We start from the raw sequence: 14,248 nt of genomic DNA on the forward strand, positions 1-14,248 counted from the left end.
CCAGGCTCCTATGCTCCTCATGGGGCAACACAGGACTAGATGATGATGATGGAAAATCAGGTAAGTCAAACTACCTTAGAGCCCAATATAGTTTGAATTATGAAGGGTTTACTGAAATTGGAAAAAAAAAATTCAGTATTTATCCTTGCTCGAGGATGCCAAAAGGTATATAGAACAGATGAAAAATATGAACAGATGTACACAATGGTGCATGTATTTCGGTGGTAATTTTCTTTACTACTGTACACATATTTTTTTCCCATTTCCAAACTTTACCGAAGTTATGATGATATTCAGTCATTATGATGCCAAAATTATTCATTTAGGAACCAAACTCTTTGCAAAGAAATGTACTGACAATTTGTGGAAGACAAGTTCAGATCTGTCTATCAAAAGACAGACTTTTTTGGGGGGGTGAACATGATTATGCACAGTCAAATGAAAAAGGCATAATGCCACTGCCAAAGGCAGTGGTGTCCTAGAGTGGTAAGTGTCTGGGCATATACTATTTGAGATGACAAATGGACAATTTTTGCTGGGATTCATTAAGTAATTTTTGCTGGTGATGCCTGATTGATGCCACTGGCAGTTTCAGCTTTTGCTATGATTCATGCCACTGGCAGCACAAGGGTAAAGTGCAAATCTTATTCACTTAACTAATTAACCAAATGCAGTTTACAAGTAAACAATATTATTGGAAAGTATTGTCTTCTACAGGGATACATTATATTAGTTGGCAAGTTATAAAGTAATGTGTATTTGTCTGCACATACCAGTACTGTATATTTACCTAAGAAACAGGTGCCAAAGCTGACATCTGAAGGGCATACAGTGTACATACTTGGCACAAATAAAGTAATAACAGTCTATCAGAGTAAAGGACTTCACTTGAGACTTGTTTTATTCTTCCCTTAAGCTGTCTGAGGTTAACACTAGCCTGGTTAACACAAGCCTGGTTTGTACTGCCTCTAAGTTACAGGGGTACCAAGAGGGACAAGCAGTTAGTGTATTAGTAAGTGGGGAGGGAAGAGTCAGGACAGAACTAAACTTACATCACAAAGACTTTGAAAACCAATTTGACAGGGAACTGCCTTTTACAAGCTTTATACAGTGCTTAATGTAGTGTAGTTATTAACAAAACCTAAAAGAAACTGTCTCCTCCTGATGTGAAATACATGTATACAAAAAACACTGTACACTGTAATATACTCTATATACTGCAATAATAGTCTCAAACCACAGCTTTCCAACTACTGGAAAAGAGGCCATGAGCATACTATACAGCAACTTAAAGTTGGTGAATATTCTCATGAAGCATGATTCCAGTGCAACTGGATACCATTAAATAAATGCCCTTATTCTTCATTACTTATTCATCTAAAATTTTTATCAATTTATAGTCTGTTCTCTTCATACTGATAAATTATCAGTAATAGAAATTCTACGACAATAAATTAACATATCTTTAAAATGAAATTTTCATTTCATACCAGCAAGTGGGTGGAGGAAAGCCTACATTAAGTGGAACAACACATTAATACAGCATAAAACACTTGACTACACATTTCTTTATGCATAACTATGAATGTAAACTTTGTTCCATTATCTGAATCAAAGTTGTACAACATTCACCTCCTCTCATATACAAGATAAGGCAGTCCCACTAGTAACTGATGTATAAGTATGTAATTATTAATTCTATTCATTCTTTAAAAACCCTACCATATAGTACCTCCCATTACTTACACATTTCAGACTTATGACTTACTGTCATAACAAATAAATTTGATAAGATCATTACAGTTCTCTCATCTTGTTGTATTGTACCATGTAAAACAATACTACATCGAGAAATTTCAGGACTCACTGCTGCTTCTACTGCTTTTGAAAGATATCTCTCATACAAAATGTAAATCCCACAGAAATGCTGACCAACCACAAAATGGCAACAATCTTCTTTTCCATTGGTTTTAAATTATTATGCTGATTGTCACCAGTCAAACAACTCCAATATTCCTTTTCTAAGTGAAAACACACAATTATTTATATGAATCTTAAGAAAAATACCTACATAATAAAAATTTATGGAGCTACCAGAAGCACTGCTTAACATTATACATCCCTATATGAACAGAGGGCAGAGCATCTTTCATCACACTATATTTTCCTCTAATTCACAACTTACTCTGACTTATTCTGACCTCCCAATATGATGGTATAAACAACCATCCTACCCCATTCAAGGCTATAATTCAGTGTCTTGACATACCTCAGTGAATATCTCGCTAATGTGCCCCTGGATGTCATTATTACAACTAACCAAAAGTGTATTATTTAGTGTGCTAGGTTCAAAAGAAGGCTGTCTGATGGCTACTTGTATACTTTGCTGGATTATAAGGAGGCAAAGGTTAGGGCAATGGGCCAGCTGGAAACCAGAGGAAGGACATGGGGTACAGCTGTAAACTTCCCTTCTATTTGTGGATGATGATATGCTACTTAGGAATGATGGGGAATATCTGTAAAGATTAGTTAGTGGATTAGAGAATTTATGTAAGGGATAAAATCAGGGAGATGGACAAATGCATGAAGGAGATGGTTCAGCAAGATAGAGAAGTGGCAAGTGCATGAAAGCAGTGATCAGGAGTGTGAATGTGAAAATGAAAGACATCTTTGCATGACATGTGTTAGAGTTAACTCTCGTTATAATAATACTCAGGATAATGTTGGGCCAAGTGAAGAGAGAATGTGGTAGAAATTACAGTATTTACATGATAAGTGACGATAGTTACTAGGAGTCATACAGCATATGGACAAGTGAGTGAGAATGCAGAGAAATAAAAGCAGAGGCAGATAAAAGAAGGTTAAGAAAAATGTAATAAAGTACTATAGTCAGATTATAATGGAACACATGGAATATGAAAAAGAATGAGAAAAAACAGCTTCCCAGTCATGTCTCTTAACCCTGAGGTGCCTTCCTAGGACCATAACCCACACTTTCTTTGGTTTGCCTAAAAGGGCTCTCCCTTCCATGTTTATGTCTGTACATTGCTTCACCCACTTCCTCTCACAAATTTTCTCCACACGTTCAAACCACCTCAGTCTATCTGTGTGGTATTACTCTGTAACATCAAATACATAAGCTGACTGAATAAGCTGGACTTTAAATAAGTATTGTATCAAAAGCACTTTAGCCCTGTACTTATGGGAAGTGCACTGATGTAACAATGTATCAAGTGTACTGAACTCAGGCAGTGGCTTGTAACAAAAATGTGATAAAATGACGTAACGATGTCCATGTACGACCATGGCTTGTTACTGACATCAACAAATACCGACAGGCCAACAACTATGAATGATATATAATGTAACTGAAGGCAGAGGAGATAAAAAACTGATGGTAGACAGAAATGTTCAAATACTCTATGTGTATAATACTGAATAAATTATATAGATTAAAAGAAGAAGGATACAACCAACAAATTTCCTGAATTTCCTAAAAGATGACCGAGTCAGGAAACAGAGTGGACACCCAATTACCCCCTCTTGTACTGGCACAACTGACATAATGTGCAAGCAGCCCCCTTAAGAAATTTACAGGGAGATAAACTGGGATTTCCCTCAATGTTCTGCAAGTGATCAAACAGCCAAGCTGCAGACCTGCACACTCAATATAAGCAAGAAAAATTGGGTTATGGGGTTATGACAATGATGATACCATTAAGTGAAGTGGATGGAATGAGGAAGAAGAAGAGGAGGAGGAGGAGGAGGAGGTGGTGGTGGTGGAGGTAAAGTGGTACTGCCACAAGTTATCATTACAGCAACTGCTACCTATTCGATATTTAAATCACCACCACCACCACCAACATTCTAGCTGTATCAACCATTATGAAAATGGGGGGTGGGTATTGTACAGAAACAGAGGAGAGAACTAAGAATAGGGTTCTCAGTAAACCAAACCATACAATGATCACATTATTCAAACCGTTCAAACCTCAGTTCAACTTCCACTGCAAATACTGTCAACACACAGACTACAATCAAACCTCCTTGATCTCTGTTTTTGTTAATGAGGTTTTTCTTGATCGTAATCTTATATTAAAAAAAAAAAATCAGGTAAAAATTCCACTGATCACAGTTAAGCTATGAGAAAACTGAGCAAATTCAAGAAGAGCAGTAAAAATACTGCACTCCTCCATGCAGTACACATGCTAAACAGGAGAAAAATAAATACATTATTATCTCTTCGATGGCTGTAAACAATATTTATCAGTGTATTTAACACCACAAAAAAACAACTACACTGCTTTATTGCTTTTGTTTTTAGCATAATAAAAATGACTTACAGCATTATATCCTCTCAAATAGCTGTTAAGACAGATGAGTGAAAATATACATGAAGATACAGGTTGCCAGAGCAGTAAGTCTCTGGGTATGTACAGTACTGGTTACTATGGTAACGGTGTGCCTTGCAGCAACTGGTTTCCACATACAAACCCAAAAATGTAATAATGCATTAAGCACTTCACAATCACTTATAAACTGCCTCAGTAGATACCAGTGATGGAAATTTTGCCTTGACCTGGGTAGTCATTAAGAATGAACTGAAGCAATGACAGAACTGTTTCAGGGTAAATGAACTATTTGAATGAGAACTAATGAGAATTGTTGAATTAATAAGGAAAAAAATTTAATGTTAGGTTTCGTTTAGTATGAAAATTTCTTGTTCAAAGGCAAAAAATCACTGTCAAAAATGCTGGCTCACAAGCTATGAAAAATATGTGAGACATGGGTCACCTGGTTCACGATCAAGAGCATCAAAAACATACTGATCCAGTTCCTCCAGTCTATTTAGTGGTTAATATTCAGGGATTAGGCAATTAGACAAACAGTGAGTGTAAGCTTGTGAGCACTGAATAAATTACATTTATTCCCATTTATTGTATGATTTGTTTACTACGGGTTTTCAATACTGTTGTTGTCTGGCAGACCAATTAACCATGATCAAGGAGGTTTCATTGTACTTACTTTCTTCCAAATACACTTGAAATATGCCTTTGGCATAAAGCCACTGTACAAACTCCCAGGTTAAGAAAGGGAATGCAACCCACGTTGTATGCACTTCCACACAAACTCATTTATCCACTGAATTTCTGTGTCAGTTTTTTGTGTCCTCAACATCTACACCTTGCTTTCTGACATACTAGCTAATCACAATGAATCATCATCTTGGCCTTCAGCACCTCCTCCCACCTTCAACTTCACTCACAGATGCCCTTTTCACCACCATTTCATGTTCATTCTTACTATATTACCATACCATTTAACTACGATCATTTCTATTATTTGGTCAATTGGCTCCATTACTCTACATCTTTCATCTAAGCAATGCAACCCATATACATTCTTTAACAGTCTGATTTCCACTGCTTTCTTGGCCTCAGTCCAACTCATGTCATACCACATCTATAAATTAATGCAATTTTCCTGCAGACTCTGTACTCAGTCTTGTTTCATATTAAGCCCTTCACAGAGGAAAGCTAACCTACACTTCCTTCAAACTTTTAACCTTTTATTTCTCTTAGAACTGACAAATTAAAAACACAACAGCAAAAAAATTACAGTAATCCCTCGATTATCCAACGTTCCAGAGCCACAGGCATGTCTGGGTAATGGCTCCATCCAGATAACAGACTTTTCCCCTGGTCCCCCGCTTGTACATAAAGTAACTCTGAAAGCCAGTGCAAAAGGCCACGACAGTACATCGTACAACACCTGCTCCTGTTGTTTAACACTACTCTATAAATTTTTTTTTTTTTTTTTTTTTTAATGCGAGGAAGAAGGAACCAAAGGCCATGAGCCCGCAGTAACAGTTCCCTCCAAAAGAAAAACAAAATACAATAGAGAGCCAAATTCAAGATCTGATCATTTTGAGATGCCTGGACACACTGCGTTTGAAAGACTGGAGATCATAGGCAGCAGGAAATACAGACAGAGGGAGACAGTTCCAGAGCTGACCTGTTCCATAAACGAAAGACTGGGAGTAACGGTTAACTCTTGCATTAGAGAGTTGGACAGAAAAGGGATGAGAGTTTGCTGCCAGAAGGGTGCTACGCACCCGTCGTAGAGGTGGAGGAATGCAAGCAGACAGTTCAGAGGAGCAGTGACCATTAAAGTAGCGACAGAAAACAGATGAAGATGCAACAGTGCGGCGAACAGACAGAGGTTGAAGGGAGTCAGTAAGAGGAGGAGAGCTAATGAGACGAAAAGCCTTTGACTCCACCCTATTGAGAAGAGCTGTATGTGGGGAGCCTCCCCACACATGAGAGTTGTACTCCACACAGGGGCGGATAAAACCCCTGTATAGAGTCAACAATTGTCCAGGGGTAAAGAAAGAGCGGAGTCGGCTTAGCACACCCAATCTCTTGGAAGCAGATTTCACAAGAGATGTAATATGATCTTTTCAAGATAAGTCCCGTGTAAATGAAACCCCAAGCATGGTCAAGGATGATGCAGGATTAAGCTGAATATTATTAAACATTAGTGGGTATACCTGTGGAAGATTTTGTTGGGTTGATAGGTGTAAGAACTGAGTCTTAGATGCATTAAAAACAACCATATTATTTTTACCCCAGTCAGAGATACGAGCCAAGTCAGACATTAGGTGTGCCATTGCCTCATCCCTTGTTTGTTGAAGTAACTGTTGAGATGGGCGTTGTGGGAACCGAATGGAAAGGTGAAGGGTGGAGTCATCAGCGTATGAGTGGATAGGGTTAGATGTACAGCTTAGAAGATCATTGATGAATAAAAGGAAGAGAGTTGGTGATAGGACAGAGCCCTGAGGAACACCACCGTTGATAGATCTAGGAGAAGCATGATGGTCGTCTACAACAGTGGCTATAGAATGACCAGAAAGGAAGCTAGCGATGAAGGCACAGATAGAAGGATAGAAACCGTAGGAGGGCAGTTTGGAAATTAAAGATTTATGCTAGACTCGATCAAAAGCCTTTGAGATGTCAAGTACAATGGCAAAGCTTTCGCCAAAGTCCCGAAAGGAGGATGACCAGGAGTCTGAAAGGTAGGTGAGAAGATCGCCAGTGGAGCGTCCCTGACGGAACCCGTACTGACGATCGGAAAGAAGGTTGTGATAAGAAAGATGCCTTAAAATTTTTCTATTGAGAATTGACTCGAAAACTCCAATTGCTTTTTTTGTTAAAGCAATTGGATGATAGTTGGAGGGTTGGGATTGGTCACCCTTCTTTGGGACTGGCTGAATGAGAGCAAACTTCCAGCAAGAAGGAAAGGTACAAGTTGACAGACAAAGGCGAAAGAGTTTGCCTAGGCAGGGTGTAAGCACAGAAGCACAGTTCTTGAGAACAACAGGAGGGACCCCATCAGGCCCATATGCCTTGTTAGTACTGAGGCTAGTGATGGCAGAAAATACATCAACTGAAGAAATTTTAATGTCAGCCATGAGGAAGTCAGAGGGGGGAAGTGATGGAGGAACAGCACCGGAATCATCTAAGGTGGAATTGGAGGAGAAAGTCTGTGCAAAGAGATCTGCTTTATCAGTAAAAGAAATAGCTACAGAACCATCAGAGTAGAAAAGAGGAGGGAAGGATGATGAGGTGAAGTTGTTAGAAAGATTTTTGGCAAGGTGCCAGAAGGAGCGGGAAGAATTCGAGTTGGAGAGTTGAGAGCATTTAGTATAGATGAAATTATTTTTAGCAGAGCGAAGAACAGACTTAGCACGATTCCGGGCAGAAATGTAAAGATGATGTGATTCAGGAGTGTGTTGGCTCCGGTACCTTTTGTAGGCCCTCTCCTTGTTGCGGACAGCATTAGAACAAGCGTGATTAAACCAAGGCTTTCTTGCGTTCGTCAAAGGATATGAGAAAGGAATGTATGCTTCCATGCCCGAGAGAATAACCTTCATAATGCGCAAGGCACACTCAGATGGCTCCCGGCCATGGAAGTAATAATCATTCCAGGGAAAATCAAAGAAGTACTGCCTGAGGGCCTCCCAGTCCACGGCTCCAAAATGCCACAGACGACGTTTCCCTGAAGGGTCCACAGGCCGTACCAGAGTGATAGGACAGGTTAAAGTAATAACGTTGTGATCGGAGGAGCCCAACGGAGAGAAAAGATTAACAGAGTAAGCAGAAGGATTAGTTGTGAGGAAGAGGTCAAGTATGTTGGAGCTCTCTCCAAGGCAGTCAGGGATACAGGTAGGGTGCTGTACAAGCTGCTCTAGGTCATTAAGGATAGAAAAGATGTAGGCTTGTTCACCAAGCCAAGCAGACCTATAAACCATGGCCAAGTAATTACCATGGTCAAGCAGACCTATCAAACACAGACAAGCAATCACCGCTGCATGGCCATACCCTACAGTGACCATAATTTCCACCCAGAGGCAAGCATTTTGTTCAGATAAAATAGAAAAATGTACGAATAATGGTTTTGAACAGCCAACTCACAGTGTCTGGATAATAGATTGCCTGGATAGTGGCCGTCTGGGTAACAGAGGGATTACTGTACATACTAAAAGACAACCAGCGCTATCACTATTCTATTCCTAATACTATTTCCCAATATGGGCACAATCTACAGATGGGAAACAGGAAAGCATAAGAGTAGGAGAGTATGAAATAGAAGATGTTGACAGTGAGGAATGTAAAGTGAAAAGAAAGGAAGGAGGAGATGAATGGTAATGGTACATATGATTTTGTCTGGTAGTATTAATAATGGCATCCTGAGGGTAACTAAATAGCATATAATACATCCTTTGTTATATTCACTAACTATTCTGCAATTATTAAATGGCTACTGTTAGTGAACTAGTGTCAGATGCTGATTTATCATATATGATCACTGATTACAGTCACCTCTAAACAAGAGCTTGGACATTTTAGTATTTATTTTCACTACTATCAGATAATTATATTTGGTTGTGAAAGATCCTGACCTTAAAGTATAAGTGACACAGCTCACCAGTTGGCTACAGTGCATAAGAAAGGAAACATGAAATATTCATGAGGAATTTGATTATCCAATTCTGTTAACAGGAACAACAATGGGAAAAATGATAACAGCTAATCCTGATGTTTTAGTCACTGTTGGTGTTTACTGTCTTTTCACACTTCTTTAGTTGTCAATATACCCACTTTATCACTGTATAGTTAGTACTGTACATATATCACTACATCACCTGAAACACAGATCAGTAGTGGCCTTGGCTCCGAGCTTCTATGAAACTGGACAGCCTATTTAATCTATCAGTAAATATCAGTTGGTATCAGATTCCTTGCAAGAACACTAAAGAAAGCTGTTACAGCATGACAATTTCTGATACCTCTAGCAATATAGTACAGTAAGGTGAAAATAAGAAAAACTTGAAGGGCATCCTTCTCAAGTCTGTAATGTGCAGCTGCATCATAAACACAACTTATACCTATATTTTCCCATTTCAGAATGTCCAGTGATAAATATGGTATCAGCTTCATGATCACATGCAGCACAGGTAAGTTTTAACACAATTATGCACAATCATAACCAGAATGAGTTTAAATTTCAGAGGAGGAAATTGAACCAAATCACAGTTAACATGAGAACAGCAATGAAACATGCAATTCAGGATTTTAATAAATTTAGGGGGTTAATTTGTCAGAAACTGGCAGATGTCATGCTATCATAGAGCATGTACATGAAGAAGAACAGAGAAGTTAAAAACAGGAGATCCAGATGTGTCACTCTGCATCACAGCATTGCTTAACTACAGATGCAAAATGAATAATTATTTACGTTCCTAGGACTGATTTTTTGTAAATAAACAAGCCTGCATGGAGAAACACCCTGAAAAAAATAATATCAGTTTATGGTAAGGCAGTAACATAAATGCAGAATTCATGAACAAATACACTAACACATTTTCCCACAAATTTAATCGCACTAGATTAAACACCCTGAGTAAACCTGTATAAAAAATATATATATATATATCAACTACGGTACCTACAATGTGTTATAATCTTAAGGAAGTTCAATGTCAGTTTTTATATGGTTTGAAGCTAAAATATCAAACAATAACCATACAGGTTACTACCATCTAACATTTACTGAATTAGCTTTGCCTGAACTACATAATGCAGCCCTAGGCCAATCCATTCCTCATTTCAAGAGATTTCCAAGACTGACTGAATGAATGGATAATAACAGTCAATACCTATTTACAGGTCATCCAATAATGTATAAGAGTACCAGTAGATTTAAATCCTGTTACTTAAAATATTCCCATCGTTCACACAGCCTTGTGGTGCAGGAAGCCAGATAAGATGTGGCATGTTTGTCAGTATTTTCCAACAGCTGGTCTACAGCTTCCTGATCCTGCTGTGACCTGTACTGGCACAAGAGGTCAGTAAAGTTGTCATAACTTTTACTAATTAATATTAACGAGAACTGCTAGTAACTTACCTGAGTGACCTTGGCCTTGCAATCAGCAAGATACTGTTTGAGGGCACGAGCAGCAGCTGAACCTGGGGCAGTGGCATCCATCACAAACACTGACTCATGGATGTCAAATACACCACCATACAAGTCCAGCAGCTTCTCCTGTGAAAGCATCCATCATATCGCATCTTGATATCATAGTGTAATGGACTGTTCAAATACAGTATAAGAGTTACAAGTAGACACAGATAATGATGTACTGTATCTTTCTAATAAACAACATTTCTACATATGGGTATAATGCTTTCATTCATCACATCACATTACATTATATCAGGTCTAAGATATACCAGCATTCAGTATGAGAGTACATCACAGTTTAGTAAAGCACCTATGCTAAGTAACACAATGACGAATGCAAACTCAAAAGCCACAGACTGACAGAAGGATACAAGGTCACAATATAAGAATGTTTCTCAGCATGCAATGGAAGGTTTCTGGTAAACATTATATCCTCATGAGAAATATACTGTCTCAACCTCCACACAGAAGAGGATATAACCAGCATGACCAGGTGATCTTAATACAGAACTGGTACCAACTCTGATATCTTAGGTTACAAGTCTTACCAGGGATTGTTACAATATTGAGATTTAATTTGTGTTATAAGTAATTTCAGTGCTCTTCCATAAGCCCACTGACATGCTATAAAAATTCTCTTGTTGTTAGCAATACACTAAATTGTTAATGTGCCCCAGTCTCCAGAAACATAATGAATGGAACAAGCTCGTGGTGGGATCCAACACAAGAACTCCATCTGATAGGACACTATGAAATCAGGGCTGCTGGGCCTCAGGCAATGGACTGATTCATCTATGTCAAGTCAGATAAAGATTAAATTCAGTATATATATATATATATATATATATATATATATATATATATATATATATATACAGTACATACCGGTATATATATACAGTGTATTGATGTTGTGATAAGGAGAGGTAGACTGAGATGGTTTGGACATGTGGAGAGGACAGGGGTGGATAATTGGGTGAGGAAGCTGAGAAGTGTTAATACTGGGGGTGGGGTGATGAGGAGTAGACCGAGAAAGACATGGGACGAGGTAATTAAGTGTGACCTCAGGGTTAAGCGACTGAACAGGGAGGCTCCAATGGATCGTGCAGCGTGGAAAGCTGCCATTAGGTGACCAAGGCTGATGCATGCAACCATGTTGGAGCCTTTAAAAATGAAACAAAACAAAATGAATGAAATGATATATATATCTAAATATATATATATATATATTGTATGTATATATATATATATATATATATATATATATATTGTATGTATATATATATATATATATATATATATATATTGTATGTATAGTATATATATATATATATATATATATATATATATATATATATATATATATATATATGTGTGTGTGTGTGTGTATGTACAGTATATAAATATATATATATATATATATATATATATATATATATATATATATATATGTGTGTGTGTGTGTGTGTTTGTGTGTGTGTGTGTATCTATCTATCTATCTATAGATAAATAGATTGACAGATAGACAGATAGATAGATAGATATTTTTTGAGTTTTACGCCGTGTCCCCATTTTTTGATAAGGGCTAAGGCATTGCCCCTGGTTAGAGGACTTTACTTTTGAAGCGTGTAGCACTTTATGATCGGATGCCCTTCCTGATGTCTACCAATGACCCTTGGGTGGATTCGAACCTCCGACCCTTTGGTCAGAGCGGCTCTAACCCACTGAGCCACGGCTGCTCTCTCTATATATATATATATACTCAAACCCAGATTTAATGGACTAAATGGGGAATCAACTTGTCCCTTACTTGAAAATGTCCACTGTTTTACCACACATAAAGACAATCTTATTATGAAATGAAATTACTGATTCACTTATCTTACTTATTTTTATGATTATGAATATTATTTTAAGGGTACTGTATAAAGAAACATATTAATGTGTATAACCTAGACATTACATATCATTTTTGAATGGTCCTGTCTGTTTGTCAGGTAGAATGTAGAGTCCCTATATCAAAAATCCCTTAAATGGAGGTCCCTTAAATCGTGGTTTGAGTGTATAATAATATACACTGTACACACACACACACACACACACACACACAGAAATGGACCATAAATCTTATTATTTACCATTCAGGCTTACACACACACACACACACACACACACACAGGATATTAAAGTACAAGGACCTAACTGGAATAAGTCTCTGATGGTCTTGTGAATTAAAGCACTCTAACCAGATGTGACCCATCAAGGTGTCTGGGGAAGGTGACCAGTCACTCTCATCCAAAATGTCTGGATGAATAACCTATTCTCCTGATGAAGCAATGAAAGGGTGGACGATTTATGGATAACAAAAAAACTGTTTCTTTCCAATAAAGTCAAACAATTTAAAGAAAGAAATTCAAAACAACAGGATGTTACTTCATATGATTATTAAGGAACATACTCATCCTACACATCAGTGTTCATTATAGCTAATGAATCAGTGCTTTTTAATTTATTTTTTATACCACCAAACAGTTACTTTTAGCTGCTTCCTGTTGAGGGGGATTAAACAAAATCTCCATAACCCCCATCAACAGAAGAGATTTTCCCCAAACTGAACAACTTATCTGGAAGTAACCACCCATCCTCTGTCCAATCCATTACTGTCCTATCAAGAGCATAGAGCAATCCTGGGATACAATACTCAGCTAAGAAATTTAAGTTGAGGGTGACCAGTCACCTACCTCATCTATCTATCTATCTTTAGCCAGAAGCCATAATCCCATAAGAGGTGGCCGTTTGTCTTTTGAGTTAAAAGTTTTACAGGGAGGGAGCACTAACCCTCTGTCAATCCACTTGCTGACATGTAGGGAACACATGTGGGTTGGTTATATGGTTACTACCCAATGCTGAAAATGGTTTCCTGGTTTAGCTAGAGGAAACCATTTGACATGTCACTCAGTGTAAAGCCACCTCAAAAGGAATGAAGTGATAAAAAGTGGCAGAAAAGATGAGGGAAACTGGAAGAGGAGAGCAGACAAAAAAAAAAAAGAATGATAAAGGTGAAGCAAGAAGTAGGCAGCACCACATCAAGTGTGGGGTTGATGGTCACCATCACCTACCACAAGAGTGGTATTACGTGAGCAATCAACTCCAATCACCCCTAAGACCAGAGACCTGTAAGGGCCATATCTGACTGAAGTGGTGGTAATACGCAGAAAATAAAAATGACATTTGGTTAAACGGGTTAAGAATGTGGACGTACCTGAAGTAAATGGACCTGTGGGGCAATATACTCTCCTTGCAGGTTACGGTGGCACTGTGCTGTATCAGCGTGAGTCCCTACCAATGCCACTTTTGCTGCTTTGCTTGGCTTCCCTCGCACATCTGGAGATACAAACACTTAACTACCTTCAGTTCAATGACAAAACTGCCACTTCATTCTTACTGTCTTCAGACAATTTTATTCAACTTAGGACAGACTTTCAGTAGAGAAATAGGGCTATATCTATGCTCTCCAGTTCTAAATTGTTCCAAAGCCAAATAAAACCATCTGGAGATGGCAAGAAAAAACAATCACTGGATTCAAAGGATTAATACTTCGCCTATTTAAAGGATTATGGTAATGCCCCATTCATCCACCATAATTCAGCAAAGGCACAGCCGGCTGTTTTTTTTTTTTTTTTCTCCCCCCCCCCCCAGATGATGCCGTACTGCTCCCCCAACC

General features: G+C 38.2%; 1 protein-coding gene across 3 annotated transcripts in view; it reads right to left on the reverse strand.

Moving 5' to 3' along the window:
• LOC145412251 (death-associated protein kinase dapk-1-like) overlaps nt 1-14,248 on the reverse strand; it is a 58,661-nt gene that overhangs the window by 27,728 nt on the left and 16,685 nt on the right. For all 3 annotated transcript variants that reach the window (XM_080282196.1, XM_080282195.1, XM_080282194.1), the window contains 2 exons: nt 13,787-13,908; nt 10,468-10,605 (listed from right to left, as the gene is read on the reverse strand). In XM_080282196.1, coding sequence (XP_080138322.1) covers nt 10,468-10,605; nt 13,787-13,908 — 260 coding nt within the window. The remainder of the gene's footprint in view (nt 1-10,467; nt 10,606-13,786; nt 13,909-14,248) is intronic.

Source organism: Coenobita brevimanus, chromosome 92 (assembly GCF_032717465.1).
Source record: "Coenobita brevimanus isolate Jiangsu-jjx chromosome 92, ASM3271746v2, whole genome shotgun sequence".
Lineage (NCBI taxonomy): Eukaryota > Metazoa > Arthropoda > Malacostraca > Decapoda > Coenobitidae > Coenobita > Coenobita brevimanus.